This window comes from Lithobates pipiens, unplaced genomic scaffold, assembly GCF_037356315.1.
Source record: "Lithobates pipiens isolate NorthernLeopardFrog02 unplaced genomic scaffold, aLitPip1_a1.2 Scaffold_19, whole genome shotgun sequence".
In the NCBI taxonomy this organism is placed as follows: domain Eukaryota; kingdom Metazoa; phylum Chordata; class Amphibia; order Anura; family Ranidae; genus Lithobates; species Lithobates pipiens.
In genome coordinates, this window is record NW_027507764.1 from 84,325,620 (window position 1) to 84,350,816 (window position 25,197).

Here is a 25,197-nt window from a genome sequence, read left to right on the forward strand (position 1 = left end):
CACAGAAGGAGGTCGTGGGCCACATCAGAGGGCTCCGCGGGCCACTGGTTGGGCACACCTGGTTTACATCCACTTTAAATATAAGTGTGTTTGTGTTTACACTTTTTTCTTAGTGCCTCTGCAAAGTCTCACAAATATTTATTGATTCTTCCAGAAAAGTCCACCCAATGTAGCTTTGATGTCGTGGCAACAATGCTGCACTGCTCCTGAATTCAGAGCAGAGTTGCCACTCTCATGTGGGCCTTGTCTGCCTGCACTACAGTGGTTATGTGGTTCTCAGCATTGTTGCCACTGATTCACAAGCTTGTAGTTTGTTAACCACTTCCGGACCCCAGCATGCCGACGTACGTCCTTACTTTGAGGATGAATATCGTCGTTATGGCAGCAGCTCGCTGCCATAACCCCGGTATCTCCATGTTCGGCTGGCGGTCCAGTACAAGATAAAAGTGGTCTCTGTTGCGGATTCGCCACAAGATCACTTTTATCAGAGGCGGGAGAAGGGGCCCCCCTCCTGTCGCGATCCGGTGCCCTCCGCCGCTTACCAGAGCCATTGGCAGTGGCGGAGGCAATCGGATCCTTCCCGTGGCTGTGTATGGAGACGAGTGAGGGGAAGATGGCACCCACCCATCTCCATGACACTGCAGGGCGGAAGCAACATTAAAACATCACTTCCGGGCCATTTTTTATTTTATTTTTTTAATGAAATGATTTTTTTTTTATTGCATTTTTGTGTAAATATGAGATCTGAGGTCTTTTTGACCTCAGATTTCATATTTAAGAGGTTCTGTCATGCTTTTTTCTATTACAAGGGATGTTTTCATTCCTTGTAATAGGAATTAAAGTGACACAATTTTATTTTTTTTAAACAGTGCAAAAATAAAAAATAAAAGGTAAAATAAATAAGAAAAAAAATGTAAACGCGTCCCATGTCGCCAAGCTCACGTGCAGAAGCGAACACATAGTGAGTAGCGCCTGCATATGAAAACAGTGTTAAAACCACACATGTGAGGTATCGCCGCGATCGGTAGAGCGAGAGCAATAACACAAAACATGCAACCAGTAGAATTTTTTAAATGTCGCATATGGAGATTTATAAGGGTAAAAGTTTGTCGCCATTCCACGAGCGGACGCAATTTTGAAGCGTGACATGTTGGGTATCAATTTACTCAGTGTAACATTATCTTTCACAATATAAAAAAAATAGGGCTAACTTTACTGGTGTCTTATTTTTTAATTCAAAAAAGTGTATTTTTTCCAAAAAAAGTGTGTTGTAAGACCACTGCACAAATACGGTGTGACAGAAAGTGTTGCAATGACCTCCATTTTATTCTCTAGGGTGTTAGAAAAAAAAGTATAATGTTTGGGGGTTCTAAGTAATTTTCTAGCAAAAAAAATGTTTTTAACTTGTAAACAACAAATCTAAAAAAAGAGGCTTGGTCCTTAACCACCTCAATACAGTGCACTTACACCCCCTTCCTGACCAGACCAATTTTCAGCTTTCAGCGCTCTCACAGTTTGAATAACAATTACTCAGTCATCTAACACTGTACCCATATGAAACTCGCGTCCTTTTTTCCACAAAAATAGAGCTTTCTTTTAGTGGTATTTAATCACTAGTGGGTTTTTTATTTTTTGTGCTATAAATAAAATAAAATGTAAATTTTGTGAAAAAAAATGCCCTTTTCTTTGTTTCTGTCATAAATTTTTGCTAATTAGTAATTTTTCTTCATAAATTTTGGCCAAAATTTATACTGCTACCTATCTTTGGTAAAAAAATAACCCACATTAGTGCACTGTATATTATTTGGTCTTTGTGAAAGTTATAGAGTCTACAAACTATGGTGCCAATCGCTGAAAGTTGATCACATCTGATCAGGCCTTCAGTACATCAGGTGTATCTAATTTCTTGAGACACTAACAAGTCAGGAAAGTACAAATACCCCCCAAATGACCCCTTTTTACAAAGTACACATTCCAAGGTATTAAGTAAGTAGCATGGTGAGTTTTTTTAAGTTGTCATTTTTTCCCACAATTCTTTGCAATATGAAGATTTTTTTTTTATTATTATTATTTTTTACAAAATTGTCATATTATCAGGTTATTTCTTTATTTCTCACACACAGCATATACATACAACAAATTACACCCCAAAATACATTCTTCTACTCTTCCTGAGTACGGCGATACCACATGTGTGAGACTTTTACACAGCCTGGCCACATACAGAGCACCAACATTGATGTAGTACCTTCAGACGTTCTACGAGCAAAAATGACGCATCTCATTTCTCAACCACCTATTACAATTTTGAAGGCCCTGGAGTACCAGGACAATGGAATTTCCCATGAAATTACCCTATTTTGGAAAGCAAACACCCCAACGTATAATCTGTGAGGCATAATGAGTCTTTTGAATGGTTATTTTTTTTCCAGAAGTTTTTGGAATATGTGGAAAAAAATTTAAACGCATTTTTTTTTACACAAAATTGTCAATTTATAAGATATTTCTAACACATAGCATGTATATAGCAAAAATTACAACCCAAAACACATTCTGCTACTCCTCCCGAGTATGGCAATACCACATGTGTAGGACTTTTACACAGCCTGGCCACATAGAGAGGCCGAACATTGAAGTAGTACATTCAGGCGTTCTAGGAGCATAAATGACACACATTTCATTCCTACCCATCACACTTTTGAAGGTCCTGGACCACCAGGACAGAGAAATTACCCACATAATGACCCTATTTTGGAAAGCAAACACCCCAACGTATATTCTATGAGACATGGGCTGCAAATAGGTACTTGGGTACTCTGATGGGCTGGAGATAGGTACTCGGGTACTCTGATGGCCTGGTGACAGGTACTCGGGTACTCTGATGGCCTGGTGACAGGTACTCTGGTACTCTGATGGCCTGGTGACAGGTACTCTGGTACTCTGATGACCTGGTGACAGGTACTCTGATGGCTTGGTGACTGGTATTTGGGTACTCTAAAGGGTGGTGACAGGTACTCATATGGACTGTGACAGGTACTCGGGTACTAAGATGAACCGTGACAGGTACTCAGGTACTCAGATGGACTGGGACAGGTACTCGGGTACTCAGATGGACTGTGACAGGTACTCGGGTACTCGGATGAACCGTGACAGGTACTCAGGTACTCGGGTGAACCGTGACAGGTACTCGGGTACTCTGATAGCCTGAGACAGGTACTCGGGTACTCTGATGGGCTGGGACAGGTACTCGGGTACTCTGATGGGCTGGGACAGGTACTCGGGTACTCTGATGGGCTGGGACAGGTACTCAAATACTCTGATGGACTGTGACAGGTACTCTGATGGATTGTGATTGACAGGTACTATGAGGGGTGGTGACAGGTCCTCTTTATTGGGGGGGGGCAATCAGTGTGCTTGATGTGTACTGTAGGCGGTAACGAGTTGTTACCACAATCTCCTCCTCACACACGATCGGTGTGTGAGGAGGAGAACCCGGTAACATCTCGTTACCGCTGTTTGTTTACATTTTAGTGATCGGCTGTGAGAGGATCACAGCCGATCACGTGGGTAAACAGCCGGCCAATGGCTGTTTACCAGCGTCTGTGACGAGCAGTGTTCCCGGGGAACACGCCGTCACCGACGTGCACGCGCAGCACGCTCAGGATCGTGCGCATGCACCGTGCACAGTCGAGGTGGGACCATCTGTGATCGGCCGTGACTTCATCACGGCCGTTCACGTGGTAAACAGCCATAACCAATGGCTGTTCACCCCCTTTGGTGGCGAGCGGTGTCTCCGTGACACACCACCACCGAAGAAACAGGGATGCGCACGCACGATCGCGCGCATTCCCTGTTTAAACGGGAGGCCGTCATATGACGGCCTCCCGCCGCAATAGGTGTGCCGCCTGGCCGTCATTTGACAGCCGGCGGTCAGCAACTAGTTAATTGGTTAATCAGCACCTAGCCACACCTAGTTCTGCTTGCTGCTCTCTGGATTGACAACACTGCCTCTGTTGCTTAAACTTCCCCCCTCTGAGCTGCAGTGTCTGGGAGGGGGAGTGCGTGAGACACAAATGAAGGAGGGGGGGAGTAAAGGACAGTTTTGACTTTATGAAGCATAGACATAGTAACTGGACTTGTTTAGAATGTTGTATAGAAGCCTTTAGTTAAGGGAAAACCACCATTGTATGGACACATATAATAAAGACAAAACATTCTCCTAAAGACACATTTTTACTGCAGTGCAAATATTAAAACCTTACTTTCTGCAACACGAATCTAGGCTGTGATGTACACCGAAATCCCAAATTATACATCATTATGGCTAATATGACCCAATTGGGGATGGTAATTGCTCTACCACCCAGGGATTAAAGCTTTAGAAGTGCTGTAATGATCTCTGACATACATCAGCACTGAAATAGAAGATTTAGCCTATCGAGCAAAGTTTTTTAAGCATGTCAAATCTGAGTGACACTCTTTTTTCTTCTTGCAAAGAAGCTTTCCCCTCCTGCCTAATATGACGGCTCGAAGCATCACATATGGTATAGCTTCACTGGTATATTTGTGTTGAAAATGAACATAATTTCAGGGTATTATGCTCCCTAATTACAGCAGTTACACAGAAAATAAAGCACGCTTTGGCCGGTTGTTGGCTTCTCAGAAGACTGTTCTGCAAAATAATTGCAGCACTACAGCTCAAATGGAGCAGAGGGAACAAAGGATGCCGCACTGAAGGAGGGGTTAGAGTTCAGGAGAAAATTATGCTTTATTAACCACTTCATGGCTATCTACAGTAGCAGCCAATCAGGTTTAAACTTTTATTTTCCAGCTGTCATATGCACCAAACTCCTTCCGATGAAACACCGCAGGACAGTTCTTATGAAAAGCATGCCATAAAAAAAAAATGTGAGATAATCACAAGTAGTGCTGCCTACTCATTTTAACCAGCAATCATTAAATAAAACATTCTCTATGAGGTTTGCTAATATTTCATGTAAGCTTCTTTATTACTCACAACCTTGTTACCTGAAGCATGGGGGTAACACAATGGCTTAGTGGTTAGCACTCCCACCTTACAGCTAGGGTTGCCACCTTTCCAGAATTCACCCGGAGAGTTTGGGTTTGGAATCATGTGTCCGGGTTTCAGACTGCCTGAAACCCAGACACATTATTCAGACTGGGCTAAGGCTTCCCAGCAGGGTTTCTGGCTGCAGTTGTTTAAGCTGAGAGTGTCTGTTTCACGGCCCCAAACACACACACAGACGGGAGAGGAGAGAGAGCTTGATCTGCACCTCTTCCTCCAGCCCCTATCACTCTGTGTCTGCCCACACTCCAATCCAGGCATGTACTGGCCATCGGGACTACCGGGAGATTCCCGGTTGGCCGATGGCTCAGTGGGCCGGTTTCAGTGACAGCCTGCCAAATTAATGGCTGCGCTACTCACGCAGCCATTCATTTGAGCACCGCTGTACTTCCGAACGCCGCGCGGCGCACTTCGGCTCTTTCCGCCCCCACTCGGCGCTCTCAGAACACTGGCATTGCACACATCTTCGGCCATCTCCGGCATACAGTCGTCCTTTTCTGTCACTGCTCGGCTTCCCCCGCCCCCTCCTCTCCGACAGCTATTCAGCAAACAAAACTCGGCTATCTCCGGCGGCCCCCGCGGTAATGGACGCTGTGAGTTTAAATGAGCAGGGGCCGCCGTGTGATGTCCTGAGAGCAGCCGACAGGCAAAGAAGTCCCCGGAGCAGACGAGGGAGGCCGGAGGATGGCAATGCTGCAGGAACCCGTCCAGGTAACCGGCCGGCCCAGCACAGCCATTGAATACTGTATATAGCATATGGCTGTATATATATATATATATATATATACCGTATATACTCGAGTATAAGCCGAGATTTTCAGCCTCTTTTTTGAGGCTGAAAGTGCCCCCCTCGGCTTATACTCGAGTCATCGCTGTCTGCCTGCTCGATCAGCGTGTCGAGCAGACAGACAGCGGACATTCTACCATTCAAACGCCGCGCCTCCGCCTCCGCCTTCGCCTGTGATAGGCGGAACACTGAATTTCCCAGCAGCCTGTGTTCCGCCTATCACGGACATCGTCTCATCCTCGTACTACGGACGAGGATGAGACGATGTCCGTGATAGGCGGAACACAGGCTGCTGGGAAATTCAGTGTTCCGCCTATCACAGGCGAAGGCGGAGGCGCGGCGTTTGAATGGTAGAATGTCCGCCGAGGCGCCGACGAAGAGCGGCGATCCTGGCAAGGCACGGGACGGAGGCAAGGCACGGCACGGGACGGGACGGAGGCAAGGCACGGCACGGGACAGAGGCAAGGAGGCAAGGCACGGGACGGAGGCAAGGAGGCAAGGCACGGGACACAGGCTCGGGACACAGGTAGGCTGGACACACACACACACACACACACACACACACACACACACACACACACACACACACACACATGGACACACACACACAGGGATGGATGGATACACACACACACAGGGATGGATGGATGGATGGAGACACACACACACAGGGATGGATGGATGGAGACACACACACACAGGGATGGATGGATGGATGGAGACACACACACACAGGGATGGATGGATGGATGGAGACACACACACACAGGGATGGATGGATGGACACACACACACACAGGGATGGATGGATGGATGGACACACACACACACAGGGATGGATGGATGGATGGACACACACACACACAGGGATGGATGGACGGACACACAGGGATGGACGGACACACAGGGATGGACGGACACACACACAGGGATGGACGGACACACAGGGATGGACGGACACACAGGGATGGACGGACACACACACAGGGATGGACAGGCATGTCTCACCCTCGGCTTATACACGAGTCAATAAGTTTGCCAGTTTTTTTGGGGGTAAATTGGGGGCCTCGGCTTATATTCGGGTCGGCCTATACTCGAGTATATACGGTGTATATATATATATATATATATATATATATATATCTATCTGTGTATATAGAATATGGCTATATATATATATATATATATATACGCTGTATATAGCATATAGCTGTGTATGTGTGTATATATACTGTAATACTGTATATAGAATATGGCTGTGTATATATATATATATATATATATATATATATATATAGCAAAGGATGTGGTGCTAAATAAAATAACATAAAAAAATCTATTTGGTGAAAATAATGATTAAAATAATATGCAAAATCCAACATAGCTAAAAGTTCACCAAAACTGTCAATTAATATTAAAATGTGCATAAAAATATTATTTTCAGCAAAAAATTCATACATAAACCATATAATTAAAATTCCCCCCTTTTTTGCACTCTTTTTGCACTTGAATACCAAGGACATAGTTTGGATAAAATGGTTTTAATTATAAGCATGGTTTATATATGAATTTTTTGCTGAAATTTTTTTTATGCACATTTCAATATTAATTGACACGTTTGATGTACTTTTAGCTATGTTGGATTTTTTGTATTATTTGAATCATTATTTGCACCAAATGGATTTTTTTATGTTATTTTGGTTAGCATCACATCCTTTGCTATATATTCAATTTATCTGTGGGTTTGTGTTAACCTGTTTGTTGTTGGCAGCTTCTCATTACTGCGGTTGATCAAAAATAGGTGTACGCATTAGTTGTTTATTTTAAAATATATAATGCAGAGCCAGGCTTCGGCCAGGGGGTGGGGGGGGGGGGGCTGGAAAATAAAAGATCACTAGCAGTGTGCTGTCGGCTTCTGAGTTTGCATACTCCTGCTATGTGTCTAGCCGGGCCATGATGACGTCACTCTCGTGCAAGTGCGCAGCATACTGTTTTTGTGCGTGTTTGCAAAATTGGAGTGGGCCGGTCTGGATGAAGTCCAGGGCCAAATTTTTGTCCCAGTCCAGCCCTGTTCCAATCCCAGGGCTTTGTCTCCGAAAAGAAAAGAGGGGGCTGGAAATTTGAGGTCCAGCAGTCCCATAAACATCTGGATGAGAGGTGCTGACTGCCAAGGGGTGAGTGAGCTCAGCATCCATCCCTGTCTGTGACTGAAGTCTTCCCCTTTCTCTCTTCTGTCTCTGAGTACACAAAGGTAAATCAGGGTTCTCAGAGCACCCCTTACATCAGAGTTCCCCTTTACACCAGAGGCCACAGTGTTCCCCCCTACATCAGAGTTCTCTCCCTACATCAGAGTTCTCAGTGCCCCCCCTCCTTAAATCAGGGTTCCCAGAGCATCCCTTATTTTGGTGTCCCCAGAGTTCTCCCTTACATCAGAGTCTGCAGAGTCACCCCATACAAAAAATATTCTGTTTTTTTTCAAAATTGTCGCTATTTTTTTATAGCGCAAAAAATAAAAACCACAGAGGCGATCAAATACCACCAAAAGAAAGCTCTATTTGTGGGGGAAAAAAGGACATCAATTTTGTTTGGGTACAATTGCACACAACCATGCAATTGTCAGTTAAAGCGATGCAGTGCCGTATCGCAAAAAATGGCCTGGTCAGGAAGTGGGTAAATCCTTCCGGGGCTGAAGTTATTAAAGTTAAAGCATGGAGATATGGATAGATGGATGAGTTTGCTTTGAATATTAAAATGAGTTAAACAGAATTTTTGGTTTGTGGTTCTCAGATGCAGTGTAGATCCGTTTTAAAGAACATAAATTAAATATACATGGCTGATAATTAACATGTCCACTTTATTTACAGAGCTAATTCTGTGACGTGGAACCCACACAAAATGATGGGCGTTCCTCTTCAGTGCTCTGCTCTTTTGGTTCAAGAAGAGGTAGGTGTCCATGAGGGGAGACTATTGTCTTTTTAACGTTTTGTATGTGAATGTTGTCAATGTTGTCATGGTAAGCCCAACTCCAGCTTGGACAAAGATTTAAAATGTAAAGGTTATAGCGCCTGCTAAAAAGCAGGCCTGGCTTTTTCTCTACTCACCTGATCTCCAGTGCTGCCCCCCTACAGGCTCACCATTTTGGCACTGTGATACTCAGGGCAGGACTTACCATTGAGCTTGACTGGGCTCAAGCCCATGGGCCCCACCCAATAGGGGGCCCCACCAAGATACATAGCCGAGTGTACCCAGCTCGGCTCCGCTCACAGTTACTGGGCATGACTGTGAGCCCAGCCGAGTACACTCGGCTACTCCCGGCTCCGTTCAGGACTGCGAGAGGACCCGAGAGCCACCGAGATACACAGGAGTCTGTATCTCGGCAGCGCCATTTTTAAACTTCAAGATTGCAATGACAAGCCTGCAAATGACAAGGCTGCAATGACACTGGACAAGGCTGCAGATGGATGGGCAAGGCTGCAGATGGACACTGATAAGGCTGCATTGATGGGCATTTACATTTTTTTTCTTTAAACTTCCCTCCTAAAAGTTTTTTCCTTAAAATGCCATCCTAAACTTGGGGTGCGTGTTATACGCCAACACGTGTTATACGCCGATAAATACGGTAATGTTTAGAAGGTAGGGCCCGAAAGTGACTCAAGCCCAGGGGCCCCCACCACCCTATGCCCTGCCCTGGTGATACTGCTCCCCTTCCAGGTTGAATGATGCCTTTGGCTGGTAAAATAGCTCCTGTATATGCATTTCATTTCTGGATTTAGCCGATTGCCTGAAGTCTTGAGGTAGACGGGCAAGTAAGGACTGGTAAGGTCAGGTAGGGACTCAAGACAAAGAGTCTAAAGGAGAAGCAGAACTGCAGCCCTAGGTTCATGTGGAATTGTAAAGGCTTTTAGTTTATTGTTGCAGTCACTTGATATGAAGGAAAGGGGATGGAGGCCAGACGTGAAGTCAAGGACACTTGTAACTAGTAACTAATGCTATTCCCAATGCACACGTTCCTGTGGAAATGGTTGTGCATATAAGTGGGTGCTGAATCGACTACCGGCAGAAACCGGTGATTGGTGGTAGCTTCAGCACCCACTCACAAGTCAGAGCAAGAGAATGTCATCAGCACACCAAGGATCTCCAGAACGGGTCCAAAGCTTTATTCAACGATCACATTGTTAGAGCAGATTGCAACATTTTGGAGTCATGCAGGACCACTTCATCCAGCATGTGACATTTTTAATGGAGCTTCATCCCGGCTCGGGTACCCCCATAGCAAGATGTTTGCTGTTTGTGGGGGAACTCAACAGGAGGGAGGGATCAGGAGCACCGGCGAGGGACCTGAGAAGAGGAGGATCTGGGCTGCTCTGTGCAAAACCACTACACAGAGGATGTACTGTAAGTACAACATGTTTGTTATTATTAAGAAAAACAAAACAAAAAAACAAGACTTTAATATCACTAGAAGTTAGAAGCTGATTGGCCACCATGCACAGCTGCAGCAGAATTTAACACTCTCCAGTTATAGTAAATCAACCCCAATCTGCCTCCATAGCAAGCGGCTTGCTATGGGGGCACACAAAGAAGAGGAGGAGCCAGGAGCACCACTGCACAGAGCAGGTGAGTATAACAGATTTGTTATTTTAATTCTAAATGTATTTTTTTGACTTTAGTAACAATCTAAAGTGGTTCCAAAGCCTTAAGGTTTTTCACATTAATGCATTCTATGCATTAAAGTGAAAAACCTTCTGTGCTGCAGCTGCCCCCCAGACCCCCCCCCTTTCTTTTCTCACCTGAGCCCGATCTGATCCAGCGATGCACATGAGCGCAGTGGCTCCAGCCGCTGTCTGTCTCCTCCAGGGACAGATTGATAGCAGCAAGAGCCATTGACTCCCACTGCTGTTAATCAAATCCTGTGACACGGGCGCAGGGGGTGGGGGGCTGAGTCCTGCTGTCTGTGTCAATGGACGTAGCAGCAGAACTCGGGAGCGAGCCTGCACATTGGCCCCCAGGGAAAGCAGCGTCCTGTGGGGGCACCCAATCAAAGCAGCTTCCTGTTGGGGCACCCAAAGAAGAGGAGGGGCCAGGAGCACTGGCGGGGGACCACAGAAGGGGAGGATCAGGGCTGCTCTGTGCAAAACCATTACACAGAGCAGGTAAGTATAGGCATGCTTGTTATTTTTATTTTTTTTATAAGGAAGGTTTATAACCACTTTAAATTACATTCCAGACAGTTAAAAATAGGAAGATACTGACCTGTAGCAAGAAACCTCACTAACATTTGACCTTTTGCTTGCTGAGCGAGGCACCGCCCCTGAGGATTCTGATTGTTAATTGTAAACTGGCGCACATTTTGTATATCACAAATGTGTTTCGCTGCTGATATGATGTCTTTGTGAATATTGTCTAGGAGATTTGTGGGGCTTTCTGTGTAGAAATACTTAATTGTATGCTGCAAGGGTGTTCAAGCATGCTGGGATTTGTAGCTGCATGATAGCAGTGTTTTAGGTTACCCACATCTTGTCTGGCACATGTGCAGAATCTATATTTTGTACTTCTGACTTAAAATGTAACTCCACTTTTGTTGAGAAAAAAAACATTCTCCTGTGGGTGATCTATGTACATTGCAAGGATTATATTTTGTTATTCTGAAGAAATCCCTGTTTGTTCCTCTGTGCCGAGTGAGTCTAATGGGAGTGGTTTGCTAATTATCAACCAGCTGCTGCAGCTGCAGAGCGCTAATGAGGAAAGCTGTTGGGCCTGCATCCCTTTGGACATGTTCCTATTGGAAATATTTCACCAAAAATGAAATTTGTGTTGCAAGGGATGCCTGAAATCTGACTTGTATCTTAGTGTAGACTTCTGGGAAAATCAGTGAGCCAATCACACAAGCAGGAAATGATATTTCTGGGGGACGTTCTGTATACATTCTGTGTACAGAACACCCCCAGGTAGCCATATTGCATTGCATTTTCAGATGCAGATTGAAAAGGAAAGATATTTTTAATAACATTCAAGTACGATATGACTTGTGTTGCAATTGTATACGCTATATTATTTTTTCTCTATTTTCTATTTTTTTCCACCCACAAAAGTGGGGTTACCCTTTAAGCAAAATAAAAGGCAGCATTAATCCGTAAATTATTATAATGGTTTGACCTGGCCTGCGGCGAAAGTCTCTGTGAAAGGGCTGCAATTATGTTGTGGTTTAGGGGAAGCATCAGTAGTAATGTAGTAATTTCCATTTTTCAGGTAATACTTTGCATTTTTAAGCTGTTATCTTCTACCTTTAGAATTTCTAATGCACTGAAAATGTATCCTTAGCTGTATAATTTTCTTACAGTGCACATTATGTACTATTTAATATAATGTCGTCTGCTTACACGGAATCTTCCATTCCTTACAAAAAATATGTCCAGTGTTTTTAAATGAGGCTGCACCTATAAATATGAAATATAACTGTATGTGCTCATATATTTTTTAATATTATTATTATTAAAAATTATACTTTTTAATACATGCTTTATATTTCATTGGCTACTCACCCTATTTGAAAGTCCCCCCCCCATAGAGGAGAAAACGTGTTTCAAATTTCTATAAATATGAAATATAAAAGCTTTTTAAAATGTATTTTTTTTATTTATGTAATATATATGTATTGTTTTGTAGGTTAAATAAAACATAAAAAAATTCTTATTGCAGCTCATGTTAATGCATTGGGTATATGTTTATTGTGTGGGACGGCCCTTGATTTAGATTGGAACTCAAATGTACATTTATAGGCGTTGGTAGAGCACCACAACGTACTGTATATATGCCATTGCCAAAATTAGTACAGAAATGTTTTTTCTAGGTGCTGATATGTGCTGCTAGCCTATTTAAAATTAAGAGATTGCCCTAATGAAGGGCATCTTAATGATGGGCAGAACGCACTGTTGCATTAATGCACATAAATTAACATATGCCTTACTCTAATTAGGCCATAAAAGTATTACTGCTCAGCAATTAACCTGGGGTGTTTCTTTCATTGCTTATTGTGCAGGGATTGATGCAGAACTGCAATCAGATGCATGCGTCCTACCTCTTCCAGCAAGATAAGCACTATGACCTCTCTTATGACACTGGAGACAAAGCCTTGCAATGTGGACGTCATGTGGACATTTTCAAGTTATGGCTTATGTGGCGAGCAAAGGTAAGGCTAAGTCATATACATTATCACAATGCATTCCTGCCAACTACTGGTGGTAAGTATTGGCAATTTAGGGACTGAAAGATGGGAGGAGTGTAACATGAATTAGCATATTGTGACCTAATTATTAGTGTTAGTATAAAAAAAACATGTGGGTGGAAGAAATCACATTTGGGCTGAAACCATAACCTAATTGGGGCATACAAGAGCTGTGCTTAGCACGTGTAGCACTACCCCTGAAGGGGATAATGAGATTGCACAGGTTCCTTCCCAAATCAATACAAGGCAGTCAGGCACACAGCAACAGTCCATCCACTGTAGCTTAAAAGAAAAGTATGTTTTTTCATTTTTTTTCCCTAATCATACCTACCTAGGTGGCTGCAGCATCGGACCAATGCTGCATCTGTCCCCCGCCACCTCTGCACTGAGAACCGAGTGATCGAACCCCAAGTTGAGAGCTGTTGGCTGTCAATCAGCAGCTCTCCTCTCTGCTCCTCCAAGCTCACTGGAGCACTGAGCTGTGGAAGGGTGGCTCACTGAGAGGACTGATCTTGGTGACATCAGCAGAGAGCAGACTTCAGACCGCTCTCTGCTGAAAATGGGTCACAGGAGTGCAAAATAAATTGCACTCCTTTGACCATTAGGAGACACCCAGCCAAACAAGCTCAGGCTGGACTTCTCTTTTATTGAACAGTCTAGGGGTGTCTTTTTTTAAGTTTATTTGCTAGTTGAACCTGGTCTAGTGGTCTAAGGTGATGTAGGATACTCCAAACAAATTATATTTCTAGTAGAGGACAACACTCACTAAGCAGCACTAGCACTAATATAGGTAGACTTAGACAATTCATGGTTCACAACTGAGGACCATGAAGTAGAGTAAAGATGAAGATTGGCTTGGGTAAAATATGGTTCATAGCTGAGGACCATGCTCCTCCCCCAAAGCCCCTTGTCCCCATGTTGATGAGGACAAGGCCTTCTTCCCCACAACCCTGGTCCGGTGGTTGTGAGGGTACTGGGGGTGACTTACCAGAATTTGGAAGCCCCTAGATCTCGCCCCCCCCCCCCCCATCCATGTAAATAAGTATGGGATACATTGTAACAAAAATTTGACAAGTCCTTTACTAAAAAAAAGAAAAAAAAACAATGTCCCCTGATGCAGATCCATTGTCAATCATGATGAACACTGGGTGACCCCGCCCCTTTGTTTATTTAGCACCGGGAAGTGACCGCATGCCCCTGTCGATGACGTCACAAGGAGGCAAGGTCACCCAGTAATGTCACCAGGTGACCCGCCCCTTCGTTTATTTAAAAGCGGGAGACTCCGGAGTTGTCATTTGGCAGAAGCCATCATTGGGTAGGGACCTTTTTTTTCATCGGGTGTGCAGAACCCCACTGACAGCTGATGAGTCACCTGTCAAAGACGTGGAAGCTGTGAGTATAAAGGGGGTGGTGTTATACATTCATTCAGATTACGGGTTCTTGCTCCTAAGTTTTCTGTTAAGAGTGCAGGTTTTGAAAACTGCAGATCCCAGGGGTTCACTGCGATCCAATTGTATCAGTGACCTAGCAACCTACAATATCATGGTTGTATATCTGCTGTGTACAATGCTCTGCTGCCCCTGACTACTAGTCTCAGGAGATTTGGCGATGTCACTACTGTACTGCTTGCTGGAGAGAAAGCTGTACCTGAAGATCACAGGGAGACCCAAGGTAATATTGATGACTAGCCCTTAGCTCTCTGCTTGCCTTTTTGATTCAAAACTTCCACAGTTCCTTACTGAGAATATTGTTTGCCTTAAGTTGATCTCATTCATATTCAACAGTATATCTAAGAAATATTTAAAATTGACTTCCCATTTATGCTCACTATAAACATTTAGCATTTTTTGAAATTGCACAATGTGTATAATCAGTGAAAGGTGTTTTCAACATACATATGTTTTTAAAATTTTCATTTTTTTGGACTCATTTGGTTTATTTACTAAATGAGTAGAGCATGTTCACCTTGCAACGTGAATTTTAAATTGGTATGGAAATGTTTGCTCAGCGTAGTGTCCATTTTCAAAGCATACTCAGTCACATGCAAGGAAAACTAAAGAAAATGGATTTTTGCGTGCATATTGAGTGTATGAATTAATTCAGCAGAGTTTTCCTCATTCACTAGGCTACAGGAAAATGCCCTTGCAAATTGAAAATTCACATTGTTAAGTGAACAGCCTTTACTGCTTTAGTAAATCACCCCCATTGCTTGTGTTACAAATGCATTTGTTTTTTAGGTTCATTTTGAAAATATTTCTCATTTTCTTTATAGGGGACAGCAGGATTTGAAGTTCAGATTGATAAATGCTTAGATCTTGCAGAATACCTTTATAATAAAATAAAGAATCGAGAAGGATATGAAATGGTCATTGATGGAAAGGTCTGTCCTTTTACTCTTTAGTATGACTGATGTGTATGCATGCGTTGGAAGAATGAATTCAATTACTTCTTTACTTAGTTGCTTAGTTACTTAGTTGCTCAATTATCTTGGTTTCACCCCTTGTACAGTAAATTGTTCAATTTACAGCAATGTTCTTCTTTCTTTTTTGTGAGTCATTTAAATTAACCAGAAAAACTGTAAAGAATAGAACCATTTCCTCATTCTTACGGAAAAGGGTGTTAATAGAGGGATTGAATGTTATTTAAGTGGCATCATTTTTGGTAGCAGGATAAGTTTACAGAATGTTGGGAAAGTGTTTTGCGGAGCCACAATTCAGTAGCAAACTTTTCTAAAAGGAGGAGTATGGGGGCGATACATGCTCTCTTTTTTGCAGTTATGGAGGTTTTATTTTATTTATTATTATTTATTATTATTATTATTATTATTATCATCAATATTATTCAGGAGTAGAAAGAAAAATTTGTGTGTCGTCAGCATAGAGATAGTACAGGAAGCCATGGGAGTTTATCAAGTGACTAAGGGAGGAGGAGTAGATGGAGATGAGGAGGGGTCCAAGGACAGAAACTTGGGGGACCCCTACAGAAAGAGGAAATAGAGAGGAGGAGACAGAGTTATAGGTAACACTGAAGGAGCACTATGATACAATATGTAGGAGGAAAATCAGTAGAGAACAAAGTTTTGAAGGCCAAGAGAGTGGAGTTTTTAGAGGAGGAGGGGATGGTCAACAGAATCAAAGGCCACAGAGAGATCTAGTAGTAAAAGTATGGAGTAGTGGCCATTGTTTTAGCAGTTAGCAAATCATTGGTGAGTTTTAGTAGGGCATTTTCAATGGAGTGTAGTAAGAGAAAGCCAGACTGTAAGGGATCAAGAAGGTTGTTAGTGAGGAAGGCACACAGATGGTTGTAGACAAAGCGTTCTAAAAGTTTTGAAGTAAACGGGAGCAAGGAGATGGGTCTTAAGTTGTTCAGGCTGGTGGGGTCCAGTGAGGGCTTTTTAAATATGGGGGTAATCCGCATATGTTTTAGAGGGCAGGGGAAGGTGCCAAATGAGATGGAGAGATTGAAGATGTGAGTGAGGGAGAAAAAGAGGATGACCGTAGTAGTTGTGAGAAAACAGGGCCCAGTGGACAGTTGGTAAGGCAGGCTTCTGAGAAAACTTTAGCTACCTCTTCTGTAGTAGTAAGGTCAAATGAGCAAAGTGTTGAGGGTAGTTTTGTAAAGGGTATGTTAAGTAGAATAGATGTCTGTGCAGTGGAGATTAGTGATGGCCGAACGGTTCGCCCGGCGGTCGTTTCGCGGCGAATTTCCGACTTTCGCCGTCCGCGGGTTCGAACGCCTTTTTCCGTCGTTCGCCCCGGCGGACTTACGTGTTTAATGTATACAAGAACTTTAACCTTTCGTGACACGTTTATCATGTGTTACAGGACAACCAATTGAGACATGACAGCTCATGGACACTTGGACATTCCCCCTAACCTATAAATACACCCGATCCGGTGGCCATTTTACATTCTTTCTTCTGTCACTGTAGGGAAAGGATCCTGTGTGGAGTAGGGACAGAGAAAACGCTAGCTATTTGGTACACAAAAGTTCTTTTCAGGACTGGTATAGGTGTTAGGTCAGCAGCCTGAGTTTCTTTTGTCAGTTTAGATAAAGGGACAGAGCGCTGTATGCTGCTATTTTAGGGACAGCTCAGCCAGATTAGTCTTTCTTCATCATCATCATCATCATCATCATTAGCTGTTACTATCAGGTCCACAAAAGAGCTGTTCCAGCTAATCGTTCCAGCCTACTCTTTTTTGCCAATTTGTATAGGGACAGGCAGGAAGCAGTGTGTCAGGCAGTGAGGATAATTTTAAAGACTTGCTGTTACTATTAGTTCCACAAAGGTTCTTTTCAGGACTGGTATCAGTGGTACGGTAATAGGCTTGTACACGTATAATATTCTTTCTTCCAAATATAGAAAGAATATTATACTTGACTGCTGCCCTTCTGCTGCAGTCTGCTAATCATTCACAACTCACTTGTTCCACAAAGCTCTTTATCAGGACTGGTAACTTGGTCTGTCTAGGGTGCTACGGTACATAGGCTTGGGTGCGGTACAGTCTGCTGTTCTGTAAGGACCGCTATCGGTCCACAATACATAGGGTTGCCGTGCACTACTGCTGACCGCTGCCCTATACTGCAGCAGTCCTTCATTGGTATAGGGACTGACGTACAGTCTGCTAATCACTAACACACAACCTGCTTGGTCCACAAAAGTTCTTATAAGGACTGGTAACTTGGTATAGGGTGCTACGGTACATAGGCCTGAGTGCGTTACAGTCTGCTGTTCTGTAAGGACCGCTATCGGTCCACAATACATAGGGTTGCCGTGCACTACTGCTGACCGCTGCCCTATACTGCAGCAGTCCTTCAGCGGTATAGGGACTGACGCACAGTCTGCTAAACACTAACACACAACCTGCTTGGTCCACAAAAGTTTTTATAAGGACTGGTAACTTGGTATAGGGTGCTACGGTACATAGGCCTGAGTGCAGTACAGTCTGCTGTTCTGTAAGGACCGCTATCGGTCCACAATACATAGGGTTGCCGTGCACTACTGCTGACCGCTGCCCTATACTGCAGCAGTCCTTCATTGGTATAGGGACTGACGTACAGTCTGCTAATCACTAACACACAACCTGCTTGGTCCACAAAAGTTCTTATAAGGACTGGTAACTTGGTATAGGGTGCTACGGTACATAGGCCTGAGTGCGTTACAGTCTGCTGTTCTGTAAGGACCGCTATCGGTCCACAATACATAGGGTTGCCGTGCACTACTGCTGACCGCTGCCCTATACTGCAGCAGTCCTTCATTGGTATAGGGACTGACGTACAGTCTGCTAATCACTAACACACAACCTGCTTGTTCCACAAAAGTTCTTATAAGGACTGGTAACTTGGTATAGGGTGCTACGGTACATAGGCCTGAGTGCGTTACAGTCTGCTGTTCTGTAAGGACCGCTATCGGTCCACAATACATAGGGTTGCCGTGCACTACTGCTGACCGCTGCCCTATACTGCAGCAGTCCTTCATTGGTATAGGGACTGACGTACAGTCTGCTAATCACTAACACACAACCTGCTTGGTCCACAAAAGTTCTTATAAGGACTGGTAACTTGGTATAGGGTGCTACGGTACATAGGCCTGAGTGCGTTACAGTCTGCTGTTCTGTAAGGACCGCTATCGGTCCACAATACATAGGGTTGCCGTGCACTACTGCTGACCGCTGCCCTATACTGCAGCAGTCCTTCAGCGGTATAGGGACTGACGCACAGTCTGCTAAACACTAACACACAACCTGCTTGGTCCACAAAAGTTTTTATAAGGACTGGTAACTTGGTATAGGGTGCTACGGTACATAGGCCTGAGTGCGTTACAGTCTGCTGTTCTGTAAGGACCGCTATCGGTCCACAATACATAGGGTTGCCGTGCACTACTGCTGACCGCTGCCCTATACTGCAGCAGTCCTTCATTGGTATAGGGACTGACGTACAGTCTGCTAATCACTAACACACAACCTGCTTGGTCCACAAAAGTTCTTATAAGGACTGGTAACTTGGTATAGGGTGCTACGGTACATAGGCCTGAGTGCGTTACAGTCTGCTGTTCTGTAAGGACCGCTATCGGTCCACAATACATAGGGTTGCCGTGCACTACTGCTGACCGCTGCCCTATACTGCAGCAGTCCTTCAGCGGTATAGGGACTGACGCACAGTCTGCTAAACACTAACACACAACCTGCTTGGTCCACAAAAGTTTTTATAAGGACTGGTAACTTGGTATAGGGTGCTACGGTACATAGGCCTGAGTGCAGTACAGTCTGCTGTTCTGTAAGGACCGCTATCGGTCCACAATACATAGGGTTGCCGTGCACTACTGCTGACCGCTGCCCTATACTGCAGCAGTCCTTCATTGGTATAGGGACTGACGTACAGTCTGCTAATCACTAACACACAACCTGCTTGGTCCACAAAAGTTCTTATAAGGACTGGTAACTTGGTATAGGGTGCTACGGTACATAGGCCTGAGTGCGTTACAGTCTGCTGTTCTGTAAGGACCGCTATCGGTCCACAATACATAGGGTTGCCGTGCACTACTGCTGACCGCTGCCCTATACTGCAGCAGTCCTTCAGCGGTATAGGGACTGACGTACAGTCTGCTAAACACTAATACACAACCTGCTTGGTCCACAAAAGTTCTTATAAGGACTGGTAACTTGGTATAGGGTGCTACGGTACATAGGCTTGAGTGCGGTACAGTCTGCTGTTCTGTAAGGACCGCTATCGGTCCACAATAGATAGGGTTGACGTGCACCACTGCTGACCGCTGCCCTATACTGCAGCAGTCCTTCAGCGGTATAGGGACTGACGTACAGTCTGCTAAACACTAATACACAACCTGCTTGGTCCACAAAAGTTCTTATAAGGACTGGTAACTTGGTATAGGGTGCTACGGTACATAGGCTTGAGTGCGGTACAGTCTGCTGTTCTGTAAGGACCGCTATCGGTCCACAATAGATAGGGTTGACGTGCACCACTGCTGACCGCTGCCCTATACTGCAGCAGTCCTTCAGCGGTATAGGGACTGACGTACAGTCTGCTAAACACTAATACACAACCTGCTTGGTCCACAAAAGTTCTTATAAGGACTGGTAACTTGGTATAGGGTGCTACGGTACATAGGCTTGAGTGCGGTACAGTCTGCTGTTCTGTAAGGACCGCTATCGGTCCACAATAGATAGGGTTGACGTGCACCACTGCTGACCGCTCACCTATACTGCAGCAGTCCTTCAGCGGTATAGGGACTGACGTACAGTCTGCTAATCACTAACACACAACCTGCTTGTTCCACAAAAGTTCTTATAAGGACTGGTAACTTGGTATAGGGTGCTACGGTACATAGGCTTGAGTGCGGTACAGTCTGCTGTTCTGTAAGGACCGCTATCGGTCCACAATAGATAGGGTTGACGTGCACCACTGCTGACCGCTGCCCTATACTGCAGCAGTCCTTCAGCGGTATAGGGACTGACGTACAGTCTGCTAAACACTAATACACAACCTGCTTGGTCCACAAAAGTTCTTATAAGGACTGGTAACTTGGTATAGGGTGCTACGGTACATAGGCTTGAGTGCGGTACAGTCTGCTGTTCTGTAAGGACCGCTATCGGTCCACAATAGATAGGGTTGACGTGCACCACTGCTGACCGCTGCCCTATACTGCAGCAGTCCTTCAGCGGTATAGGGACTGACGTACAGTCTGCTAAACACTAATACACAACCTGCTTGGTCCACAAAAGTTCTTATAAGGACTGGTAACTTGGTATAGGGTGCTACGGTACATAGGCTTGAGTGCGGTACAGTCTGCTGTTCTGTAAGGACCGCTATCGGTCCACAATAGATAGGGTTGACGTGCACCACTGCTGACCGCTGCCCTATACTGCAGCAGTCCTTCAGCGGTATAGGGACTGACGTACAGTCTGCTAAACACTAATACACAACCTGCTTGGTCCACAAAAGTTCTTATAAGGACTGGTAACTTGGTATAGGGTGCTACGGTACATAGGCTTGAGTGCGGTACAGTCTGCTGTTCTGTAAGGACCGCTATCGGTCCACAATAGATAGGGTTGACGTGCACCACTGCTGACCGCTCACCTATACTGCAGCAGTCCTTCAGCGGTATAGGGACTGACGTACAGTCTGCTAATCACTAACACACAACCTGCTTGTTCCACAAAAGTTCTTATAAGGACTGGTAACTTGGTATAGGGTGCTACGGTACATAGGCTTGAGTGCGGTACAGTCTGCTGTTCTGTAAGGACCGCTATCGGTCCACAATAGATAGGGTTGACGTGCACCACTGCTGACCGCTGCCCTATACTGCAGCAGTCCTTCAGCGGTATAGGGACTGACGTACAGTCTGCTAATCACTAACACACAACCTGCTTGTTCCACAAAAGTTCTTATAAGGACTGGTAACTTGGTATAGGGTGCTACGGTACATAGGCTTGAGTGCGGTACAGTCTGCTGTTCTGTAAGGACCGCTATCGGTCCACAATAGATAGGGTTGACGTGCACCACTGCTGACCGCTGCCCTATACTGCAGCAGTCCTTCAGCGGTATAGGGACTGACGTACAGTCTGCTAAACACTAATACACAACCTGCTTGGTCCACAAAAGTTCTTATAAGGACTGGTAACTTGGTATAGGGTGCTACGGTACATAGGCTTGAGTGCGGTACAGTCTGCTGTTCTGTAAGGACCGCTATCGGTCCACAATAGATAGGGTTGACGTGCACCACTGCTGACCGCTGCCCTATACTGCAGCAGTCCTTCAGCGGTATAGGGACTGACGTACAGTCTGCTAAACACTAATACACAACCTGCTTGGTCCACAAAAGTTCTTATAAGGACTGGTAACTTGGTATAGGGTGCTACGGTACATAGGCTTGAGTGCGGTACAGTCTGCTGTTCTGTAAGGACCGCTATCGGTCCACAATAGATAGGGTTGACGTGCACCACTGCTGACCGCTCACCTATACTGCAGCAGTCCTTCAGCGGTATAGGGACTGACGTACAGTCTGCTAATCACTAACACACAACCTGCTTGTTCCACAAAAGTTCTTATAAGGACTGGTAACTTGGTATAGGGTGCTACGGTACATAGGCTTGAGTGCGGTACAGTCTGCTGTTCTGTAAGGACCGCTATCGGTCCACAATAGATAGGGTTGACGTGCACCACTGCTGACCGCTGCCCTATACTGCAGCAGTCCTTCAGCGGTATAGGGACTGACGTACAGTCTGCTAAACACTAATACACAACCTGCTTGGTCCACAAAAGTTCTTATAAGGACTGGTAACTTGGTATAGGGTGCTACGGTACATAGGCTTGAGTGCGGTACAGTCTGCTGTTCTGTAAGGACCGCTATCGGTCCACAATAGATAGGGTTGACGTGCACCACTGCTGACCGCTGCCCTATACTGCAGCAGTCCTTCAGCGGTATAGGGACTGACGTACAGTCTGCTAAACACTAATACACAACCTGCTTGGTCCACAAAAGTTCTTATAAGGACTGGTAACTTGGTATAGGGTGCTACGGTACATAGGCTTGAGTGCGGTACAGTCTGCTGTTCTGTAAGGACCGCTATCGGTCCACAATAGATAGGGTTGACGTGCACCACTGCTGACCGCTCACCTATACTGCAGCAGTCCTTCAGCGGTATAGGGACTAAGAGTTTTGTCACAGGGTCATTTAAAAAATGACATGCAGAGGAAGAGGCAGGCCCTTCCGCAGGGGTGGTAGGGGTAGGGCAGGAGCAACAGGCTTGAGCCAAAGTGGGAAGTTGCAGAAGGTGCGTTCAATTACTTTAAAGGATGCACCAGACTTGGTTGAGTGGCTCGCTCAGCCTTACTCTTCTGCACCCTCCTCATCCTCTCGATCTGCACCCTCTTCTTCACTCTCTGCTATGTGCACCCCCAAAGACACTACCACCAACAACACGACCACCACCACCACCACCACATACCTTCCGCTTGAGTCACTGGAATTATTTTCCGATCCATATCAAGAGGACATTTCTGATGCGCAGCCACTCTTGGTATTGGATCAGGAAGAGGAGGTAGCAACAAGCGCTACTCAGCAGTCTGACGCCAGTACCCAGATCAGCCCAAGGAGGAGGTTGGTCCCCGGTGTTGCTGCCTACTCTACTTATAGCGGTGGGGAAGGTGACGTTGATGATGACGTGTCTAGTGATGTCACGTGGGTGCCCACAAGAGAGGAAGAGGAGGGGAGTTCAGAGGGAGATATGGACCAGCAGATAGGGAGGAGAAGCAGCAATGACTTACATTGCACAGCAGGGACAAAGCAGACTGCAAATGTATCAGGAGCGAGTCATCGACCATGTACGGTCACATCTGGCGCTCCCAGGACACCGGCACATGGCTCCGCAGTGTGGGCTTTTTTTAACGTGTCCGCTGCTGACAATAGCGTTGCCATCTGCAATCTTTGCAGTCAACGCGTTAGTCGCGGTAAGCCCAATACTCACCTAGGGACGACCGCCTTAAGAAGGCACATGAGCAGCCATCACCGAGCCCAGTGGGAGCAACGGAACACACAAAGCCACACTGCAGGCTCTCACCGTCCAGCCTCGTCTTCTACTTCTCCTTCTCCTCTCTCCTCACAATTGTCCTCCACTCCACCTTCCATCACGCCAAGCTCACATTTTTCTGCAAAAAGGCAGGCTTCCGTGGGCCTAATGTTTGAGCGTAAAAAAATGATGACGCCGGATAACCCTCTTGCCCAACGGTTGGCGGCTGGCTTGTCAGAACTCATAGCCCGCCAACTACTGCCATATAAACTGGTGGACTCGGAGGCCTTTCGCAAATTTGTGGCCATTGGAACACCACAATGGAAGGTCCCAGGAAGGAAGTATTTCTCAGAGAAGGGCATCCCAGAGCTATATGGCCATGTTCAGCGGCAAGTGAATGTATCTCTGGCACACAGTGTCGGTGCCAAGATACATCTGACCACAGACACGTGGTCTAGCAAACACGGGCAGGGAAGGTATATCAGTTTTACTGCCCACTGGGTGAACCTTCTGACGGCCGTCAAGCATGTAACCCGTGGCACCCGTGTAGATTTGGTTTTACCGCCACGGATTGCATGCAGGCCTGACTCTTCTTCTCCTCCTCCTACTCCATCCTCCTCCCTCTCCTCCTCAGCTGCCTCCTCCTTTTCCGCTGCTAGCGTCTCTTCCACTGCACCGCCCAAGCTCCCCAGAACCTATTCCACATGCCAGGTGAGACGTTGCCATGCCGTGCTGCGTCTGTTGTGCCTGGAAGCAAAGAGCCACACTGGCCCGGCACTCCTTTCAGCTTTGCGTTCACAGGCAGATGAGTGGCTAACACCGCTCAATTTGACAGTTGGTAAAGTGGTGTGTGACAACGGTGCCAATCTGCTTAGCGCATTGAAACAGGGCAAAATCACGCACGTGCCGTGCATGGCACACGTCTTAAACTTGGTCGTGCAGCGATTCCTTGTCAAATACCCTGGGGTCCAGGACATCTTGCGGCAGGCAAGGAAAATCTCGGCCCATTTCAGAAGATCTTACACGGCCATGGCTCGCCTTGCTGACATTCAGCGGCGACACCATCTGCCGGTCAGACGTCTTATTTGCGATTGCCCGACGCGATGGAACTCAACCTTCTATATGCTTGATAGGCTGCTCCAGCAGAAACGTGCAGTTAACGTCTACCTGTATGAACTCTGCGAAAGAAACGGTTCTGGGGAGCTGGGTTTTTTTTCACCGCGCCAGTGGCTGCTCATGCGCGACACATGCAGACTTCTGCGGCCATTTGAGGAGATCACCAAACTGGTCAGTCGCAGCCATGGCGCCATCAGTGACATGGTACCTTATGCCTTCTTTCTGGAGCGTGCATTGCGTCGTGTCATTGATCAGGCTGTGGAGGAGCAGGAGCGGGAAGATGAGGAAGTCGCAATGCTGGATGAATTCCCAGGGGGGGCTACTCTATCTGAGACAAGTCAACAACAGGAGTCTGATGAGGAGTCAGAGGAGGATGGTGCCGGGGCGGATGAGCAGGAGCAAGAAGAGCATGCTTTAAACCTTTCTGGGATCCCTGTTGTGCGAGGATGGGGAG

At 45.6% G+C, this 25,197-nt stretch overlaps 1 protein-coding gene across 1 annotated transcript in view; it reads left to right on the top strand.

Annotated features, from left to right (window-relative positions):
- GAD2 (glutamate decarboxylase 2) overlaps positions 1-25,197 on the top strand; it is a 161,533-nt gene that overhangs the window by 122,386 nt on the left and 13,950 nt on the right. Inside the window, exons 12-14 of the mRNA XM_077490993.1 lie at positions 8,738-8,816; positions 12,913-13,062; positions 15,371-15,478. Of these exons, the coding sequence (XP_077347119.1) occupies positions 8,738-8,816; positions 12,913-13,062; positions 15,371-15,478 (337 nt within the window). The remainder of the gene's footprint in view (positions 1-8,737; positions 8,817-12,912; positions 13,063-15,370; positions 15,479-25,197) is intronic.